This window comes from Diaphorina citri, unplaced genomic scaffold (genome assembly GCF_000475195.1).
Source record: "Diaphorina citri unplaced genomic scaffold, Diaci psyllid genome assembly version 1.1 scaffold849, whole genome shotgun sequence".
In the NCBI taxonomy this organism is placed as follows: Eukaryota; Metazoa; Arthropoda; class Insecta; order Hemiptera; family Psyllidae; genus Diaphorina; species Diaphorina citri.
In genome coordinates, this window is record NW_007378281.1 from 114,986 (window position 1) to 130,307 (window position 15,322).

The following is a 15,322-nucleotide window of genomic DNA, read 5'->3' on the forward strand; positions in this document are numbered from 1 at the left end:
TACCGCCTTTAAGGCGTATTTTTTTTATACACAACCTAAAAATACGCTTAACAAATTGGCAACATAGCATTTTGGTTGCTGTGTCCGATTGCAGGTTCCCACATGTACATCCGTCCGCGTATTTTATTTTGTGGCAACGTTGGAAAAAAGTGAAAATTTTTCCATTTCGTCCATTTTTTGTATTTTATTATTCACTTCCCCTCTCTTTGGTGTGGACAATTCAGCAGGTTTAGCTGCAGAATATTCTACAATATTGTGAGTTTTAATAACAGACAACGTATTGGGTAGCACAATGTTTGGTTCTATGTGGGTAAAACATACTAACCTTCAAAAATGATGAAAATAATTAAACACATACTTGAGTATTTCTATTCATAAAGCTTTTTTTCCCCCAATGTTGTATTATTAAGTTCATTGAAAGTTTTTAGCTGACTACATTGAAATAATAATAATAAAAAGGACATTGAAAAATTCATTAAAAGAGAAAGAACTAGATATTGATCTTATCAACCTAGAGTCATTCTTATCAAGTATAAACAATTTAAACTATAATATTGAAAGTGTTTCAAATGCCAAGATGAGTTTACAGACTCATTCCTGATGGGACTTCTAATTTCAAATTCCCACATACTAAGAATTGATAAATTGTTACATAATGGAAGAAGAATGAGAAATACAAAGGCTTTTCAGGAGAGAATCTCTCATCTGAGTGGTTTTTTCAAACAAATAGGGTAAGTGTACCATTTATTGGCCCACCTGCCCACATTTATTTTTCTAATTTTTGTTTTTATGACTACAATTTTGGAATTTTTTTTCAAACAAATAGGGTAAGTGTCCATTTATTGGCCCACCTGCCCACATTTATTTTTCTAATTTTTGTTTTTATGACTACAATTTTGGAATACCACTGGTTCGATAGCAGTCTTTAAGACCTTTCTTTTGATGAAATTGGATCTTGAAAAAGTTTGTCCAGTTCAGACTTATGTGGCGTAGAGCTACAGGTGGGCCAATAAGTGGTAAGAATACCACTGGTTCGATAGCAGTCTTTAAGCCCTTTCTTTTGATGAAATTGGATCTTGAAAAAGTCTGTCCAGTTCAGACTTATGTGGCGTAGAGCTACAGGTGGGCCAATAAGTGGTATGTTTTTTAGGTGGGCAAATAAATGGTACACTTACCCTATGTAATTATAATAATTTAACAAAATGTGTATGTTAATGATTATGAAACATGTACTCAAAAAAATTAATGATAATCAAAATGCAAACAGTGGAAAGAAAGCACAATACATTTTCATTGTTGTGTTAAGAAATGGAGCCATCTACTCAAAAAAATTAATGATAATCAAAATGCAAACAGTGGAAAGAAAGCACAATACATTTTCATTGTTGTGTTAAGAAGTGTTACAAGATGGAGCCATTATCAAGTCAACCTTTAGCTATAGTATACTGGTAAACTCTTGTTCATGAAATTTTAATGGTTTTCCAGCCTAATCAAAATGCAAACAGTGGAAAGAAAGCACAATACATTTTCATTGTTGTGTTACAAGATGGAGCCATTATCAAGTCAACCTTTAGCTATAGTATACTGGTAAACTCTTGTTCATGAAATTTTAATGGTTTTCCAGAAGTCAAAAGCAAATAATAATTTCACAATTGAGTCTGCACTTAAGTTTACCAAGACAGAGATTAAAATGTCATTTACCAACTCTAATGAAAATAATAATACTCTTATTCTAAATTTACATCATAATACAATAATACAAATAATACATAAGTATGTGAAAAAACATTAAATGCCTTGGACCTATGGAAATAAAGAACGTCTGTGGTACCAAGCTGACTAAAATAAACAAAACTATACAATAGTTCACACTTATGAAAATGTCATTTACCAACTCTAATGAAAATAATAATAATCTTATTCTAAATTTACATCATAATACAAATAATACATAAGTATGTGATAAAACATTTAAATGCCTTGGACCTATGGAAATAAAGAACGTCTGTGGTACCAAGCTGACTAAAATAAACAAAACTATACAATAGTTCACACTTATCGGTCACCAAAGGTTTAAAGAGGTTTGACAGAGGGAACTGTAACAGCCAAGGTCTTATCGGCCTGAAATCGAAGAGAAGGAAGACAGGATAGGAGAAAGCCAGCCATCCCAAGAACGAACATCCGTTCAGGATAAAATCCGCCCCAGGCGGGACTCGAACCCGCAACCTAGCGCTTACAAGGCAGACGCTCTACCAACCAAGCTAACTAGGCTGGCTGACTTTAAGTTTACTTTATGAATGACGTTATGAACTTTTAGTAATGCCTACATTAATTCCATTCAAACGACATTTAGATTTGTAAAGATAGCTTTGACACCTCTCTGTCTGCTCTCAGATCCTGGAAAATTTCTACTATACAAAAAAAGAAACAAAACAAGGAAGGCATTGAAATTCAAAACATTCATTCATGTTTTTATTTTTAAAAATTAAGTACAATTTACAAAGAAAGTTTCATTTCCCTATACCTACCTTATAAAATGATGATGCGTGATGGCACAATGACGTCAATTTTTACTCACTAACAATTATGTCATACGTCACTCAATAAAATATGGCTTTTTTAAATAAATAAATATTTTATAAAAAGTGTATCTTCATCCAGTAGATCTCTATAAAAAAGAGGACCTCTTTGGGACCCAACAGACCTATAGGGACAGTGAATCTAATGAGAAAACATCCCATGTTTTGAACATTGCATTGAAATAAAAAAATCATTGAGTTAAAACTTGTAACTCCCTTTATTTGAAATTTCTGAGAAACGGGAAGACGACTTAAAAATCTAGAGATTCAAAACTGAAAATGAGTTTATTAGTTTTTCTCTTTGTCCTCAAACTGAAAAATTTATACCTACCTAAAGACAAATAACAGTTTTTTGATGATGTCTTTTAATTTTTGCAGATCTGAAGTATCTTCATTGAAACAGAATGACTTGGATTCAATAATGACGGACGAGCACAAGGCTCAAGAGAAAATTGTAGAAACAATGTTAGACATGGTGAAGAACATCAAGCAAAGATCTGTGGCTGCCAATCATATTATCAAACAAGACATTTTGGTAAGAGAATCCGTGTGTATTAGGACTACCAGGAGGTAGTTGAGTTTGAGTAATGAGAAAATTTCCTTTATGTGCTGAACGTTTCTCTCAAATTCCATCAAAATAAGAAAAACTGTTTGAGCGTTGGGTAAAAAGTGAAACAAATCAAACACAAGGCAAACGTATCCAGTTAAAACTTAGCACCTTCTTCATTTCCTCATTGTTCAATGAGACAGTCTTATATGTAAGTAGTGTCTTTCGTGAATTTGATTCGGGGTGGCACTCCTTCAATCAACGATTAAAAGAAAAAAAATCTTCATCTTGTATTTTTCTCTCTAAATTTCCAGTCTGCCGAGAGATCAAGTCGCATAGCAGATGTGAACCAAAGTTATTAGGACTACCAGGAGGTAGTTGAGTAATGAGAAAATTTCCTTTATGTGCTGAACGTTTCTCTCAAATTCCATCAAAATGAGAAAAACTCTTTGAGCGTTGGGTAAAAAGTGAAACAAATTAAACACAAGGCAAATGTATCCAGTTAAAACTTAGCACCTTCTTCATTTCCTCATTGCTCAATGAGACAGTCTTATATGTAGTGTCTTTTGTTGAGTTTGAGTAATGAGAAAATTTCCTTTATGTGCTGAACGTTTCTCTCAAATTCCATCAAAATAAAAACTGTTTGAGCGTTGGGTAAAAAGTGAAACAAATCAAACACAAGGCAAATGTATCCAGTTAAAACTTAGCACCTTCTTCATTTCCTCATTGCTCAATGAGACAGTCTTATATGTAGTGTCTTTCGTGAATTTAATTCTCCTTCTCACTCCTTCAATCAATGGCACTCCTTCAATCAATGATCAAAAGAAAAAAAATCTTCATCTTGTATTTTTCTCTCTAAATTTCCAGTCTGCCGAGAGATCAAGTCGCATAGCAGATGTGAACCAAAGTCAAATGAGAATCAACAACAACACACTAGGTGTATTCAACAAAGGTGCTTACAAGTGCTGGTTGTGGGTTATGCTCACATTTGTGTTTATTATCTTCTTCTGTAAGTAAACATTTTATATTGCCAGCCTAGTTAGCTTAGTTGGTAGTGCGTCTGCCTTGTAAGCGCTAGGCCGCGGGTTCGATTCCCGCCCGGGGCGGATTGGCTCCTTTTTTTAAATCACTTTTTACTAAAATTTCAATCAGCTCCTTGATATGCTCTGAATTCTGAGTGCCTCCTCACACCAACCTTACCCAGCCAGAGAGAGTCTGGGACCAAGGAATATTTAATAAATTATTTCTGTTACAGGATCTGCAATTTTATTATGACTTGGAAAAACAAGTGGCTGACTCAGATAGACCTTCAGAAATAGCCAGGAAAATAGCCAGTAAAGAAATTCAAATTCCCATCAAAAGAAAAATACCAAAGGTAACTTGAACTTTGAAAGGGGGGCACGGTTGGTCCAGTGGTAACGTGCTTGCTTGCCATGCAGAAGGTCCCGGGTTCGAATCCCACCATCAACAAAAAATTGTACTCGTTTTTCGATTGCAAATATTTCAATGGATAAATTAGTACCTGTAAGAGTTAGATTGACATGTTTTGGTTCTCACTTACCTACAAGTAGTTTTTCAATTTCCCCATTAACTGTAAGTAGAAAAAAAACTCTCATGTGCTAGGCCCAGAAGTGTGTTAACTACTTGCCTGTTGTGAAGCTTATTATTTTTCTATGACTAATACAAACCTAGCACTATGAATTGATCTTTCCATCATCTTGATAGGAGTGATCGGTTGATCCAGATGTACCTCCAGCATTGTTTTCTGAACCATTGTTTGGAATGTGAGACTCCACCTGGATGCATTTTCATACATCAATGCCTGAGAACAAATTTGACATTGGGTTAGTTCCCACCTTAAAAATGATGAGTTAATTTAGTACCTGTAAGAGTTAGATTGACATTTTTTGGTTCTCACTTACCTACAAGTAGTTTTTCAATTTCCCCATTAACTGTGAGTAGAAAAAAAAACTCATGTGCTAGGCCCAGAAGTGTGTTAACTACTTGCCTGTTGTGAAGCTTATTAATTTTCTATGACTAATACAAACCTAGCACTATGAATTGATCTTTCCATCATCTTGATAGGAGTGATCGGTTGATCCAGATGTACCTCCAGCATTGTTTTCTGAACCATTGTTTGGAATGTGAGACTCCACCTGGATGCATTTTCATACATCAATGCCTGAGAACAAATTTGACATTGGGTTAGTTCCCACCTTAAAAATGATGAGGTGGTAGAAATTACCTTGATATTGGTTACATAAGTTAGGTACCTACCTCTTATGATAAGGACTTGGGTACTATATTGATAAGCAACTTACCAGCAAATTATGACCCTTGACATCCCTCCACAGGTTGACGGGTTCTGCATAGGCTGTAATGTCTCCACTTTTGTTGAAATAATCTAGAAATGTTGTCTTCCCGCTCCCAATGTTTCCCTCAACAAATACTGTGAAAGGTTTTTTGTTGTTCACTGATGAAGACATTCTTTTGCCAGTAGAATTATGATTTTGAGAAGCACACAGAAAACAAAAGGGGACGGATAATAAAATATGTAACTGAGAGGGAAAACACTTGAACAAAGCACCCGCACCCGATAACTTGAATGCACCAACAGCTTTTAGCATAGTGGTTTAATGGTTTCGTTTTGTGATTATTGAAAATAACGGTCCCTTATCTTTTATCTTTGAGCGGATGATCTTTGTTCTTGTTTAAATTTACCGCCTTTATTATTCTTACAGATATTTTGTTCACAACCTTTTCAACATTTCCCACGAAATGAGGGTTAAGCAACAATTACTTTGGTTAATATCTGGATGGGTGATTAGATTTTAAATTTCAATTTTCATAATTTTAAATAAGGCAACCAAAGTCACCTACGTAATTAATAGAAAATTATTTGTACATTTCATCCATTGGACTTGACTCAGATCTCAATCTGTCACAGCATGGATGAAGGCAAGACTGAGAGCTCATCGGAGAAAACACTCTCTTCTCTCTTTGATGAGGCACTCTTGGAATATGAGAAAATTTGCAACTGTGATCTACCCACTAATAGCTCCGAAATTCAGGTATTCATATAAATATTTTCCAGAAGGCATGAAAATGTATTTCTTGTTACTTCAATTGGATTTATTCCTTCCATGTTTGTAGTGAAATTGAAATGCTATATTCTCTTCCTTAGAGAGAAAATCAAATGACCTTTTTTCTTTGTCTGATCTGAATGCAATCAGTTTGGGTAAAACATACTAGAAGGCATGGTTTTCCAATTTCAGGTTGGGCTTATCTACATGGGTGAGGCCTTATCAAGGGACATGAGCACTTTAGCATTGAATATTGAGCTCAAGTAAATGATATCAGCAAGGACAGCAAGGCATTAAATTATTTAACAATAAATACCCCTCATCTTTCAGAACACATCAATATCAGGAGCAAATACATGGTTAACTGTTAGCAAATGACCTTTTTTCTTTGTCTGATCTGAATTGGGTAAAACATACTAACCTTCAAAAATGATGAAAATAATTTAACACATACTTGAGTATTTCTATTCATAAAGCTTTTTTCCCCCAATGTTGTATTATTAAGTTCATTGAAAGTTTTTAGCTGACTACATTGAAATAATAAATTATTTAACAATAAATACCCCTCATCTTTCAGAACACATCAATATCAGGAGCAAATACATGGTTAACTGTTAGTGGCCTGAAGAAATTGACCTACACTCTTGGCTGGATTAATTTGTAAACTTCTTTTTATTTTCAGTATAAAATCAAGAAATGTATGACTACTTTGGCATTGAATATTGAGCTCAAGTAAATGATATCAGCAAGGCATTAACCTTTTGCGTACAGAATCAATTTCACCAGAATCGCTCTTACGGTAGGATTCATGTCCCACATGAAACTCAAGCATTAAATTATTTAACAATAAATACCCCTCATCTTTCAGAACACATCAATATCAGGAGCAAATACATGGTTAACTGTTCGTGGCCTGAAGAAATTGACCTACACTCTTGGCTGGATTAATTTGTAAACTTCTTTTTATTTTCAGTATAAAATCAAGAAATGTATGACAATGCTAGAAGACTGTACTCGTATGGTATCCATGGCCAACATCTTTAGTTCCAATGAGCATGTTGATGAAATAGCAACCAACAATGTCAAATACTTTCTCTTGCCAATACTATTGGGCTACCTTACACTGAAGGTGACTCATGGTGATCGATTAGAACTAATTCAGACAGCTGACATCTATTTCAGAGATTTCTTGAAAAGATGTAAAGCTTATTCCATCACAGATGTGGAGGTAGAGGATGAGAAAGAGGGAGAGGCTGCCTCAACCAGTACTTCTCAAAGTATGGTTCCTCCTAATAGACCACCATTTGATATAGGTAAGATTGAATTTTGGTAGATAAGGAATTAGGTCTTTGGCCTAAAATTGTAATACCACATAAATTGTAATAAAGACTGGGAAAATTCAATCAAAATGAACCCATTTAAGTAGGTACCAGTGGAAATAGCATGTTAAATTTTTGAGTGCACTGAGCCTTAAGAGGACAACTAAGGACCTGGTAAAAATCTCAGTGAAATGGTAAGACAGAAAAGCCAGATGATTATGATGTTCCTTATGGGAATGCTACATTTTAATTTTAAGTTAATATGTATAAAACATCTACATTGCTTTCCATATTTCAGGATAAGCAATGATGCCATTGTGTCCTATGTGAAACGAAAAGACCTTTTGCGGACAGATTCATGTGTCACATGAAATCATGGTTCCGCCATTATGGTAGGAGAAATATAACTTAAATCTGGCGATATGTATAAAACATCTACATTGCTTTCCATATTTCAGGATAAGCAATGATGCCATTGTGTCCTATGTGAAACGAAAAGATTTCCTCAAAGGCTTTCTGAACACCAAAAAAGTTGTAAGTGAAGTTTGTCTATTTGAATTTGATAAAAAAGTGATTGTGATTTAGTGATTTTTTTTTATTTTATTATTATTTTATTTATTTATTTATTTATTTTTTTTTTGTAAGTTAAATTGAATTTGATACAAGGTCTGTTTTTCATTCCAACGTGGGTGTGATGTGAACCCGACACGTGTTTTTCATTCCACTTCCCCTACTTTAGCGTCAACACTGCATCTTAAATCCCTGATGCGAGTCTCGAGTAGCTTCAGGTTCCACCATATTGTAATTGTATTGAGGGAAATGAAAAAAATGTTTCGTAATTTCTCCACTAGATGTCATCATGTTTGTTGAATTTCCACATTTTACCCCCACTCCTGACGCAGAGTGAACGCCGCATCGATGCGGCGTAGGAATGAAAAACAGACCTTATTATCACGGAGGTATTTGGGGGTTTCGGACATTAGGTACCTGCTGCAGGTCTACCTCAGAAAAACAGACCTACAGTAAACTATAATTACTTATTGAACAATAATTTTTACAATATTACATGAATTGAACAAAGCACTTTTCCAGAGGGAAAATTGAAAACTTTTTCTGAAATACACAATTTTTCCCATTTTGCAACTTAATTGATTACCTACCTATTTGATTTCAGAACAACACAGTAAGCAAGGTGATCTCAATGCAGTCCTTACCTAAGGTGACCAACAGTTCAGACCCCATCCAAAATGAAATCTACCAGAAAGTAACAAACAGATATTTAGAACAAGCAAGAGACCAGTTGTTTGATAGGTGAGATAATAGCTACCAGGATCAATGTAACTTCATCCAGTAGATCTCTATAAAAAAGAGGACCTCTTTGGGACCCAACAGACCTATAGGGACAGTGAATCTAATGAGAAAACATCCCTGCTACCAGGATCAATGTATCTTCATCCAGTAGATCTCTATAAAAAAGAGGACCTCTTTGGGACCCAATAGACCTATAGGGACAGTGAATCTAATGAGAAAACATCCCATGTTTTGAACATTGCATTGAAATAAAAAAATCATTGAGTTAAAACTTCTAACTCACTTTATTTGAAATTTCTGAGAAACAGGAAGACGACTTAAAAATCTGGAGATTCAAAACTGAAAATGAGTTTATTAGTTTTTCTCTTTGTCCTCAAACTGAAAAATTTATACCTACCTAAAGACAAATAACAGTTTTTTGATGATGTCTTTTAATTTTTGCAGATCTGAAGTATCTTCATTGAAACAGAATGACTTGGATTCAATAATGACGGACGAGCACAAGGCTCAAGAGAAAATTGTAGAAACAATGTTAGACATGGTGAAGAACATCAAGCAAAGATCTGTGGCTGCCAATCATATTATCAAACAAGACATTTTGGTAAGAGAATCCGTGTTTATTAGGACTACCAGGAGGTAGTTGAGTAATGAGAAAATTTCCTTTATGTGCTGAACGTTTCTCTCAAATTCCATCAAAATAAAAACTGTTTGAGCGTTGGGTAAAAAGTGAAACAAATCAAACACAAGGCAAATGTATCCAGTTAAAACTTAGCACCTTCTTCATTTCCTCATTGCTCAATGAGACAGTCTTATATGTAGTGTCTTTCGTGAATTTGATTCGGGGTGGCACTCCTTCAATCAATGATTAAAAGAAAAAAAATCTTCATCTTGTATTTTTCTCTCTAAATTTCCAGTCTGCCGAGAGATCAAGTCGTATAGCAGATGTGAACCAAAGTCAAATGAGAATCAACAACAACACGCTAGGTGTATTCAACAAAGGTGCTTACAAGTGCTGGTTGTGGGTTATGCTCACATTTGTGTTTATTATCTTCTTCTGTAAGTAAACATTTTATATTGCCAGCCTAGTTAGCTTAGTTGGTAGTGCGTCTGCCTTGTAAGCGCTAGGCCGCGGGTTCGATTCCCGCCCGGGGCGGATTTTATTCTGATGGGATAATATTCGTTCTCGGAACGGCTGGCTTTCTCCTATCCTGTCTTCCTCCTCTCTTCGATTTCGGGACGATAAGACCATAGCAGTTACAGTTCCCTCTGTCAAACCAAAACCCTAAAAAAAAAAAAAAAAAAAAAAAAAAAAAAAACATTTTATACCAGCCACTCACGCTCGGAGAGTCGGAACGCGTGTGGCGGAAAAGCTTTGACCTACGTTTGTCAGACCGCGTTCTCAAGCTTTTTTCGCTGCACACATTCCGACGCGTGACGGTCTGAGCTTGAGTTTCCGGCATTACGACACATTTCAATCGGCCAATTTGCTCCTTATCCTTTATCAAAATGATGATAATGGTGAAAGTATAAACAGAATGGAGCAGAGAACAAAGCAATGTAATCAAACGAGCTAGGAAAATTGTCTGAATGGCTGACTCTCGACCCGAAAGTGCTGGGTTCGATTCCCGGACGAAGTCTCAATATTCTGACCGAAATATTTCATTCCCCAACCCGTTGAAAAAATACGTAAACGATAATAATATCGTTGTTAGAAAATCACCGATTTACTTGACCATTTTTCTTCTCTTTCAGATATGATCATATTTATGAAGCTGTTCCGGAAGAGTGAGGTTCAAGCGAAAACGGGCCTTATGACATTGGTGTTCTCTGGTACAACAACAGTAGTATCCTGTATAGGAAGTATAGTATCTTCCATTACTACTTTATTCTATGACGTCAGTTTGCAGTAGAAAACTGAGCTGTAAGTCTATTTTATTACAAGAGAGGGATGTGTGAAATATTTCTGTTACCAAAGGCTACCTGTAGACTTTGTAATTGTCCTTTTGGACAAAAAACATTGGCTTTTTTTATTTACATCGGTCAGCAAAGGTTTAAAGAGGTTTGACAGAGGGAACTGTAACAGCCGAGAGAAGAGAAGGAAGACAGGATAGGAGAAAGCCAGCCATTCCAAGAACGAACATCCGTTCAGGATAAAATCCGCCCCGGGCGGGAATCGAACAAGGTCTTATCGGCCTGAAATCGAAGAGAGAAGGAAGACAGGATAGGAGAAAGCCAGCCATTCCAAGAACGAACATCCGTTCAGGATAAAATCCGCCCCGGGCGGGAATCGAACCCGCAACCTAGTGCTTACAAGGTAGACGCTCTACCAACCAAGCTAACTAGGCTGGCTGACTTTAAAATTACTTTATGAATGCCGTCATGAACTTTTAGTAATGCCTACATTAATTCCATTCAAACGACATTTAGATTTGTAAAGATAGCTTTGACACCTCTCTGTCTGCTCTCAGATCCTGGAAAATTTCTACTATACAAAAAAAGAAACAAAACAAGGAAGGCATTGAAATTCAAAACATTCATTCATGTTTTTATTTTTAAAAATTAAGTACAATTTACAAAGAAAGTTTCATTTCCCTATACCTACCTTATAAAATGATGATGCGTGAGTTACCTATAATTTTTACTTATCTATCCTCAAAAGAGAATGAATTTCGAATTGTAAAAATCAGTATTACAGAGTATTTTCATTAATTGTTTACTACATTATTGATGAAGATCTAAATTGTTTGAAGGGGAGTAGAAATACCTATTGCAAAAATAAAAGGAGCTACAAAATTAGAGGTAAAAGAAGAAAAAAAGTACATATAGATAAAAATGTGAAAGAAAAGAAAAATAAGAAATGGGTAATAAATAAGATAAGAATGATGTATAATAATAAAAAAAGTAAAAAAAAAAAAATCAAAATAATAAAATGGATGGAATCAGAAAAATAAATAAAAATGTAAACTGGAATGTAAAATAATATAAATTAAAACTATCACAACATAAAATTTAATTTTCAAGAGGGATTGCACAAAACGTAAAGAAATTAAAATTGAGCAAAAATACAATACCTATTTATATTGTTCTAGAGGTCAAATAAAATAATTGCAACAGACTATTGAGGATTATTAATTTAAATAAGTAAGTATGTTAACTTTATAACATACACAATAAGGGATGGGGCAGTATGAATAATACGAAAATTGAACAATTCATTAAAGAAAGAGTAAATAATATCTTGAGATCAAAAAATACTATTTAAATTAATTGAAATTTGGAACAACCATGTAGTAAATTCATAACTATAAAAAATACGAGTGATGTATAGATAATTAAATAATAATTGAGAAAGAAAAATTGACGGATTTTCATTTTCTATTAATAAATAATCAGAAAAAAAAAAAAAAAAAAAAAAAAAAGGGGGAGGGTTTTTTAAACCTCCCCAGCCGACTAGCAAGAAATTGACGGATTTTCATTTTCTATTAAAAAATAATCAAAAAAAAAAAAAAAAAAAAAAATGCGAGAGGTTTTTTCAAGCTTCCCAGACTGACTAGCATGAAGGTTCCCACCCGAATGCCCACCCCAGGTACCTAACTTTATCAGCACAACAGAAAAGTTCAGAAAGAGGAGGAGCCAAGTCAGAACGCCAGGGGAAACTTTCCCCTACCACTGCCTTGGTCTCCAAAGCTCAAAGTTCGTACAGTATTCCCCTCTCTTGGCTATGCTGGTACAGTTAGGTACTACTGGCTGAGCTAAGTGCAACTCATCAGACTGGGAACCTATGACAAACCTTATAGGTAGGTAGCAGCAGCATTTCTTTCTTCCTGAAATTTAATTTATTTCTCTGTACTGTTATTCTGTATTTTCCTGTTGTAAATTATACTGTATTTATTTTCTTGTAAATAAACTACCTACAACGTTCGTTGTGTATTATGTAAACCTACTAATAAATTTCTTTTTCTTTTCTCGTTTACTTAGAAGCTTACTGCTACTTTTTGGAAAAATCAACATCTCAATCTGACAAGCCATTCTAAAGATCAAGGCCAAACCTATCATGCAAACTTTGATGATTATCAAAAAGTAAGTAAATATTTTCAATGGGAAATATGGGGATGTGATACTAGAGATATCTTCTACACAAGAGAAAAAAGTCTCTAAAAATGTAAAACCAAGTAGGTAGTTTGCATTCTACTAAAAAAGTGCTAATTTGCTAAAGGTATTACAAAAAATATAAAAAACTCAGTCTATAAGAATTAGAGAAACAAGCTGTTTGTACTCTTCATATTTCTAGAATATTATAGGAGGGTACAAGGCAAACAGACCCAAATGTTTCTATAATAATCCAACCACATATTGAGGAAAGTGAGTAAGTTTCCAACAATATGAAGAGCACATTATTTAAAGCGCACAAAAAATAATTAAAACTAACTTTACAATAAAAATGGCAGAAAATTTAAAATGACATTTATCAAATACAACCTGATAAAAATCGCTTACAAGGTAGACGCTCTACCAACCAAGCTAACTAGGCTGGCTGACTTTAAGTTTACTTTATGAATAACGTTATGAACTTTTAGTAATGCCTACATTAATTCCATTCAAACGACATTTGGATTTGTAAAGATAGCTTTGACACCTCTCTGTCTGCTCTCAGATCCTGGAAAATTTCTACTATACAAAAAAAGAAACAAAACAAGGAAGGCATTGAAATTCAAAACATTCATTCATGTTTTTATTTTTAAAAATTAAGTACAATTTACAAAGAAAGTTTCATTTCCCTATACCTACCTTATAAAATGATGATGCGTGAGTTACCTATAATTTTTACTTATCTATCCTCAAAAGAGAATGAATTTCGAATTGTAAAAATCAGTATTACAGAGTATTTTCATTAATTGTTTACTACATTATTGATGAAGATCTAAATTGTTTGAAGGGGAGTAGAAATACCTATTGCAAAAATAAAAGGAGCTACAAAATTAGAGGTAAAAGAAGAAAAAAAGTACATATAGATAAAAATGTGAAAGAAAAGAAAAATAAGAAATGGGTAATAAATAAGATAAGAATGATGTATAATAATAAAAAAAGTAAAAAAAAAAAAATCAAAATAATAAAATGGATGGAATCAGAAAAATAAATAAAAATGTAAACTGGAATGTAAAATAATATAAATTAAAACTATCACAACATAAAATTTAATTTTCAAGAGGGATTGCACAAAACGTAAAGAAATTAAAATTGAGCAAAAATACAATACCTATTTATATTGTTCTAGAGGTCAAATAAAATAATTGCAACAGACTATTGAGGATTATTAATTTAAATAAGTAAGTATGTTAACTTTATAACATACACAATAAGGGATGGGGCAGTATGAATAATACGAAAATTGAACAATTCATTAAAGAAAGAGTAGTAATATCTTGAGATCAAAAAATACTATTTAAATTAATTGAAATTTGGAACAACCATGTAGTAAATTCATAACTATAAAAAATACGAGTGATGTATAGATAATTAAATAATAATTGAGAAAGAAAAATTGACGGATTTTCATTTTCTATTAATAAATAATCAGAAAAAAAAAAAAAAAAAAAAAAAAATGCGAGGGGTTTTTCAAGCTTCATTCTACGTTTTAACGCGACGGGTTTGGGTATTTTAAGCACGTTCCGAAAACTACTGTGTGATTCCTTAGACGAAATTTCCGATAATTCGTCGATTCCCGCCCGGGGGCGAATGTTTTCCTAAACGAATAATGTTCGTTCTCGGAACGGCTGGCTTTCTCCTATCCTGTCTTTTCTCTCTTCGATCTCAGGATTAGATGCCTTGGTTCGATTCCCGTCTTATTCGTATTTGTATCGGGACTCCTCCATAAAGTAGAAGTCGCATCGTCCCGAAATCGAAGAGAGAAGAAAAAACAGGAAAAAGAGAAAGCCAGCCGTTCCGAAAAAGAACCTCATCTGTTTAGGATAAAATCCGCCCGGAAAGGGATCGAACACGCGATCCAGCGCAATTCCGAAGATTCCAGATAAATTTCAGAAACAATGTTTCAGGAAAAATTTTCAAGAACAAATTATTTTGTTTTTGAGGCAAATTCAATGATCAGCTTGGAATCCAGGTACCTAACTTTATCAGCACAACAGAAAAGTTCAGAAAGAGGAGGAGCCAAGTCAGAACGCCAGGGGAAACTTTCCCCTACCACTGCCTTGGTCTCCAAAGCTCAAAGTTCGTACAGTATTCCCCTCTCTTGGCTATGCTGGTACAGTTAGGTACTACTGGCTGAGCTAAGTGCAACTCGTCAGACTGGGAACCTATGACAAACCTTATAGGTAGGTAGCAGTAGCATTTCTTTCTTCCTGAAATTTAATTTATTTCTCTGTACTGTTATTCTGTATTTTCCTGTTGTAAATTATACTGTATTTATTTTCTGTCAGACTGGGAACCTATGACAAACCTTATAGGTAGGTAGCAGTAGCATTTCTT

At 34.2% G+C, this 15,322-nt stretch overlaps 4 protein-coding genes and 2 long non-coding RNA genes across 6 annotated transcripts; 4 read left to right on the forward strand and 2 right to left on the reverse strand.

Annotated features, from left to right (window-relative positions):
- Nucleotides 1-1,503: 1,503 nt before the first annotated feature.
- Nucleotides 1,504-2,059, reverse strand: LOC113468788. The gene is made up of 2 exons (XR_003392412.1): nucleotides 1,987-2,059; nucleotides 1,504-1,803 (listed from the first exon to the last, which is right to left on the reverse strand). It is a non-coding gene; the product is annotated as an uncharacterized LOC113468788 (long non-coding RNA).
- Nucleotides 2,060-2,940: 881 nt separating this feature from the next.
- Nucleotides 2,941-4,143, forward strand: LOC108252787 (vesicle transport protein USE1-like). The gene is made up of 2 exons (XM_017445448.2): nucleotides 2,941-3,114; nucleotides 3,994-4,143. Exons 1-2 carry the CDS (start codon nucleotides 3,001-3,003, stop codon nucleotides 4,141-4,143), a joined length of 264 nt encoding a protein of 87 aa, XP_017300937.1. The 5' UTR covers nucleotides 2,941-3,000.
- Nucleotides 4,144-5,134: 991 nt separating this feature from the next.
- Nucleotides 5,135-5,808, reverse strand: LOC103512546 (thymidine kinase 2, mitochondrial-like). The gene is made up of 2 exons (XM_026825985.1): nucleotides 5,448-5,808; nucleotides 5,135-5,308 (listed from the first exon to the last, which is right to left on the reverse strand). Exons 1-2 carry the CDS (start codon nucleotides 5,751-5,753, stop codon nucleotides 5,150-5,152), a joined length of 465 nt encoding a protein of 154 aa, XP_026681786.1. The 5' UTR covers nucleotides 5,754-5,808; the 3' UTR covers nucleotides 5,135-5,149.
- Nucleotides 5,809-5,956: 148 nt separating this feature from the next.
- LOC113468785 (immunoglobulin-binding protein 1-like) lies at nucleotides 5,957-7,598 on the forward strand. Its single transcript, XM_026825984.1, has 2 exons — nucleotides 5,957-6,197; nucleotides 7,183-7,598. Exons 1-2 carry the CDS (start codon nucleotides 6,075-6,077, stop codon nucleotides 7,540-7,542), a joined length of 483 nt encoding a protein of 160 aa, XP_026681785.1. The 5' UTR covers nucleotides 5,957-6,074; the 3' UTR covers nucleotides 7,543-7,598.
- Nucleotides 7,599-7,958: 360 nt separating this feature from the next.
- LOC103512547 (vesicle transport protein USE1) lies at nucleotides 7,959-10,926 on the forward strand. The gene is made up of 5 exons (XM_026825982.1): nucleotides 7,959-8,062; nucleotides 8,703-8,839; nucleotides 9,284-9,440; nucleotides 9,754-9,895; nucleotides 10,592-10,926. The coding sequence occupies exons 2-5, from the start codon at nucleotides 8,730-8,732 to the stop codon at nucleotides 10,747-10,749; spliced, it is 567 nt and encodes a 188-aa protein (XP_026681783.1). The 5' UTR covers nucleotides 7,959-8,062; nucleotides 8,703-8,729; the 3' UTR covers nucleotides 10,750-10,926.
- A 1,436-nt stretch (nucleotides 10,927-12,362) lies between these two features.
- Nucleotides 12,363-15,083, forward strand: LOC113468789. Its single transcript, XR_003392413.1, has 2 exons — nucleotides 12,363-12,425; nucleotides 14,958-15,083. It is a non-coding gene; the product is annotated as an uncharacterized LOC113468789 (long non-coding RNA).
- Nucleotides 15,084-15,322: the final 239 nt, after the last annotated feature.

What these genes read in the sequence shown, in the direction of transcription:
- LOC108252787 (XM_017445448.2), top strand. Translation starts at nt 3,001, where the DNA reads ATGACGGACGAGCACAAGGCTCAAGAGAAAATTGTAGAAACAATGTTA. An exon ending in TTATCAAACAAGACATTTTG is followed by an intron (nt 3,115 to 3,993) that starts GTAAGAGAATCC and finishes CTAAATTTCCAG; the next exon opens with TCTGCCGAGAGATCAAGTCG.
- LOC103512546 (XM_026825985.1), bottom strand. Translation starts at nt 5,753, where the DNA reads ATGCTAAAAGCTGTTGGTGCATTCAAGTTATCGGGTGCGGGTGCTTTG. An exon ending in TCAAGGGTCATAATTTGCTG is followed by an intron (nt 5,309 to 5,447) that starts GTAAGTTGCTTA and finishes ATTTGTTCTCAG; the next exon opens with GCATTGATGTATGAAAATGC.
- LOC113468785 (XM_026825984.1), top strand. Translation starts at nt 6,075, where the DNA reads ATGGATGAAGGCAAGACTGAGAGCTCATCGGAGAAAACACTCTCTTCT. An exon ending in CTAATAGCTCCGAAATTCAG is followed by an intron (nt 6,198 to 7,182) that starts GTATTCATATAA and finishes TTTTATTTTCAG; the next exon opens with TATAAAATCAAGAAATGTAT.
- LOC103512547 (XM_026825982.1), top strand. Translation starts at nt 8,730, where the DNA reads ATGCAGTCCTTACCTAAGGTGACCAACAGTTCAGACCCCATCCAAAAT. An exon ending in TTATCAAACAAGACATTTTG is followed by an intron (nt 9,441 to 9,753) that starts GTAAGAGAATCC and finishes CTAAATTTCCAG; the next exon opens with TCTGCCGAGAGATCAAGTCG. An exon ending in TGTGTTTATTATCTTCTTCT is followed by an intron (nt 9,896 to 10,591) that starts GTAAGTAAACAT and finishes CTTCTCTTTCAG; the next exon opens with ATATGATCATATTTATGAAG.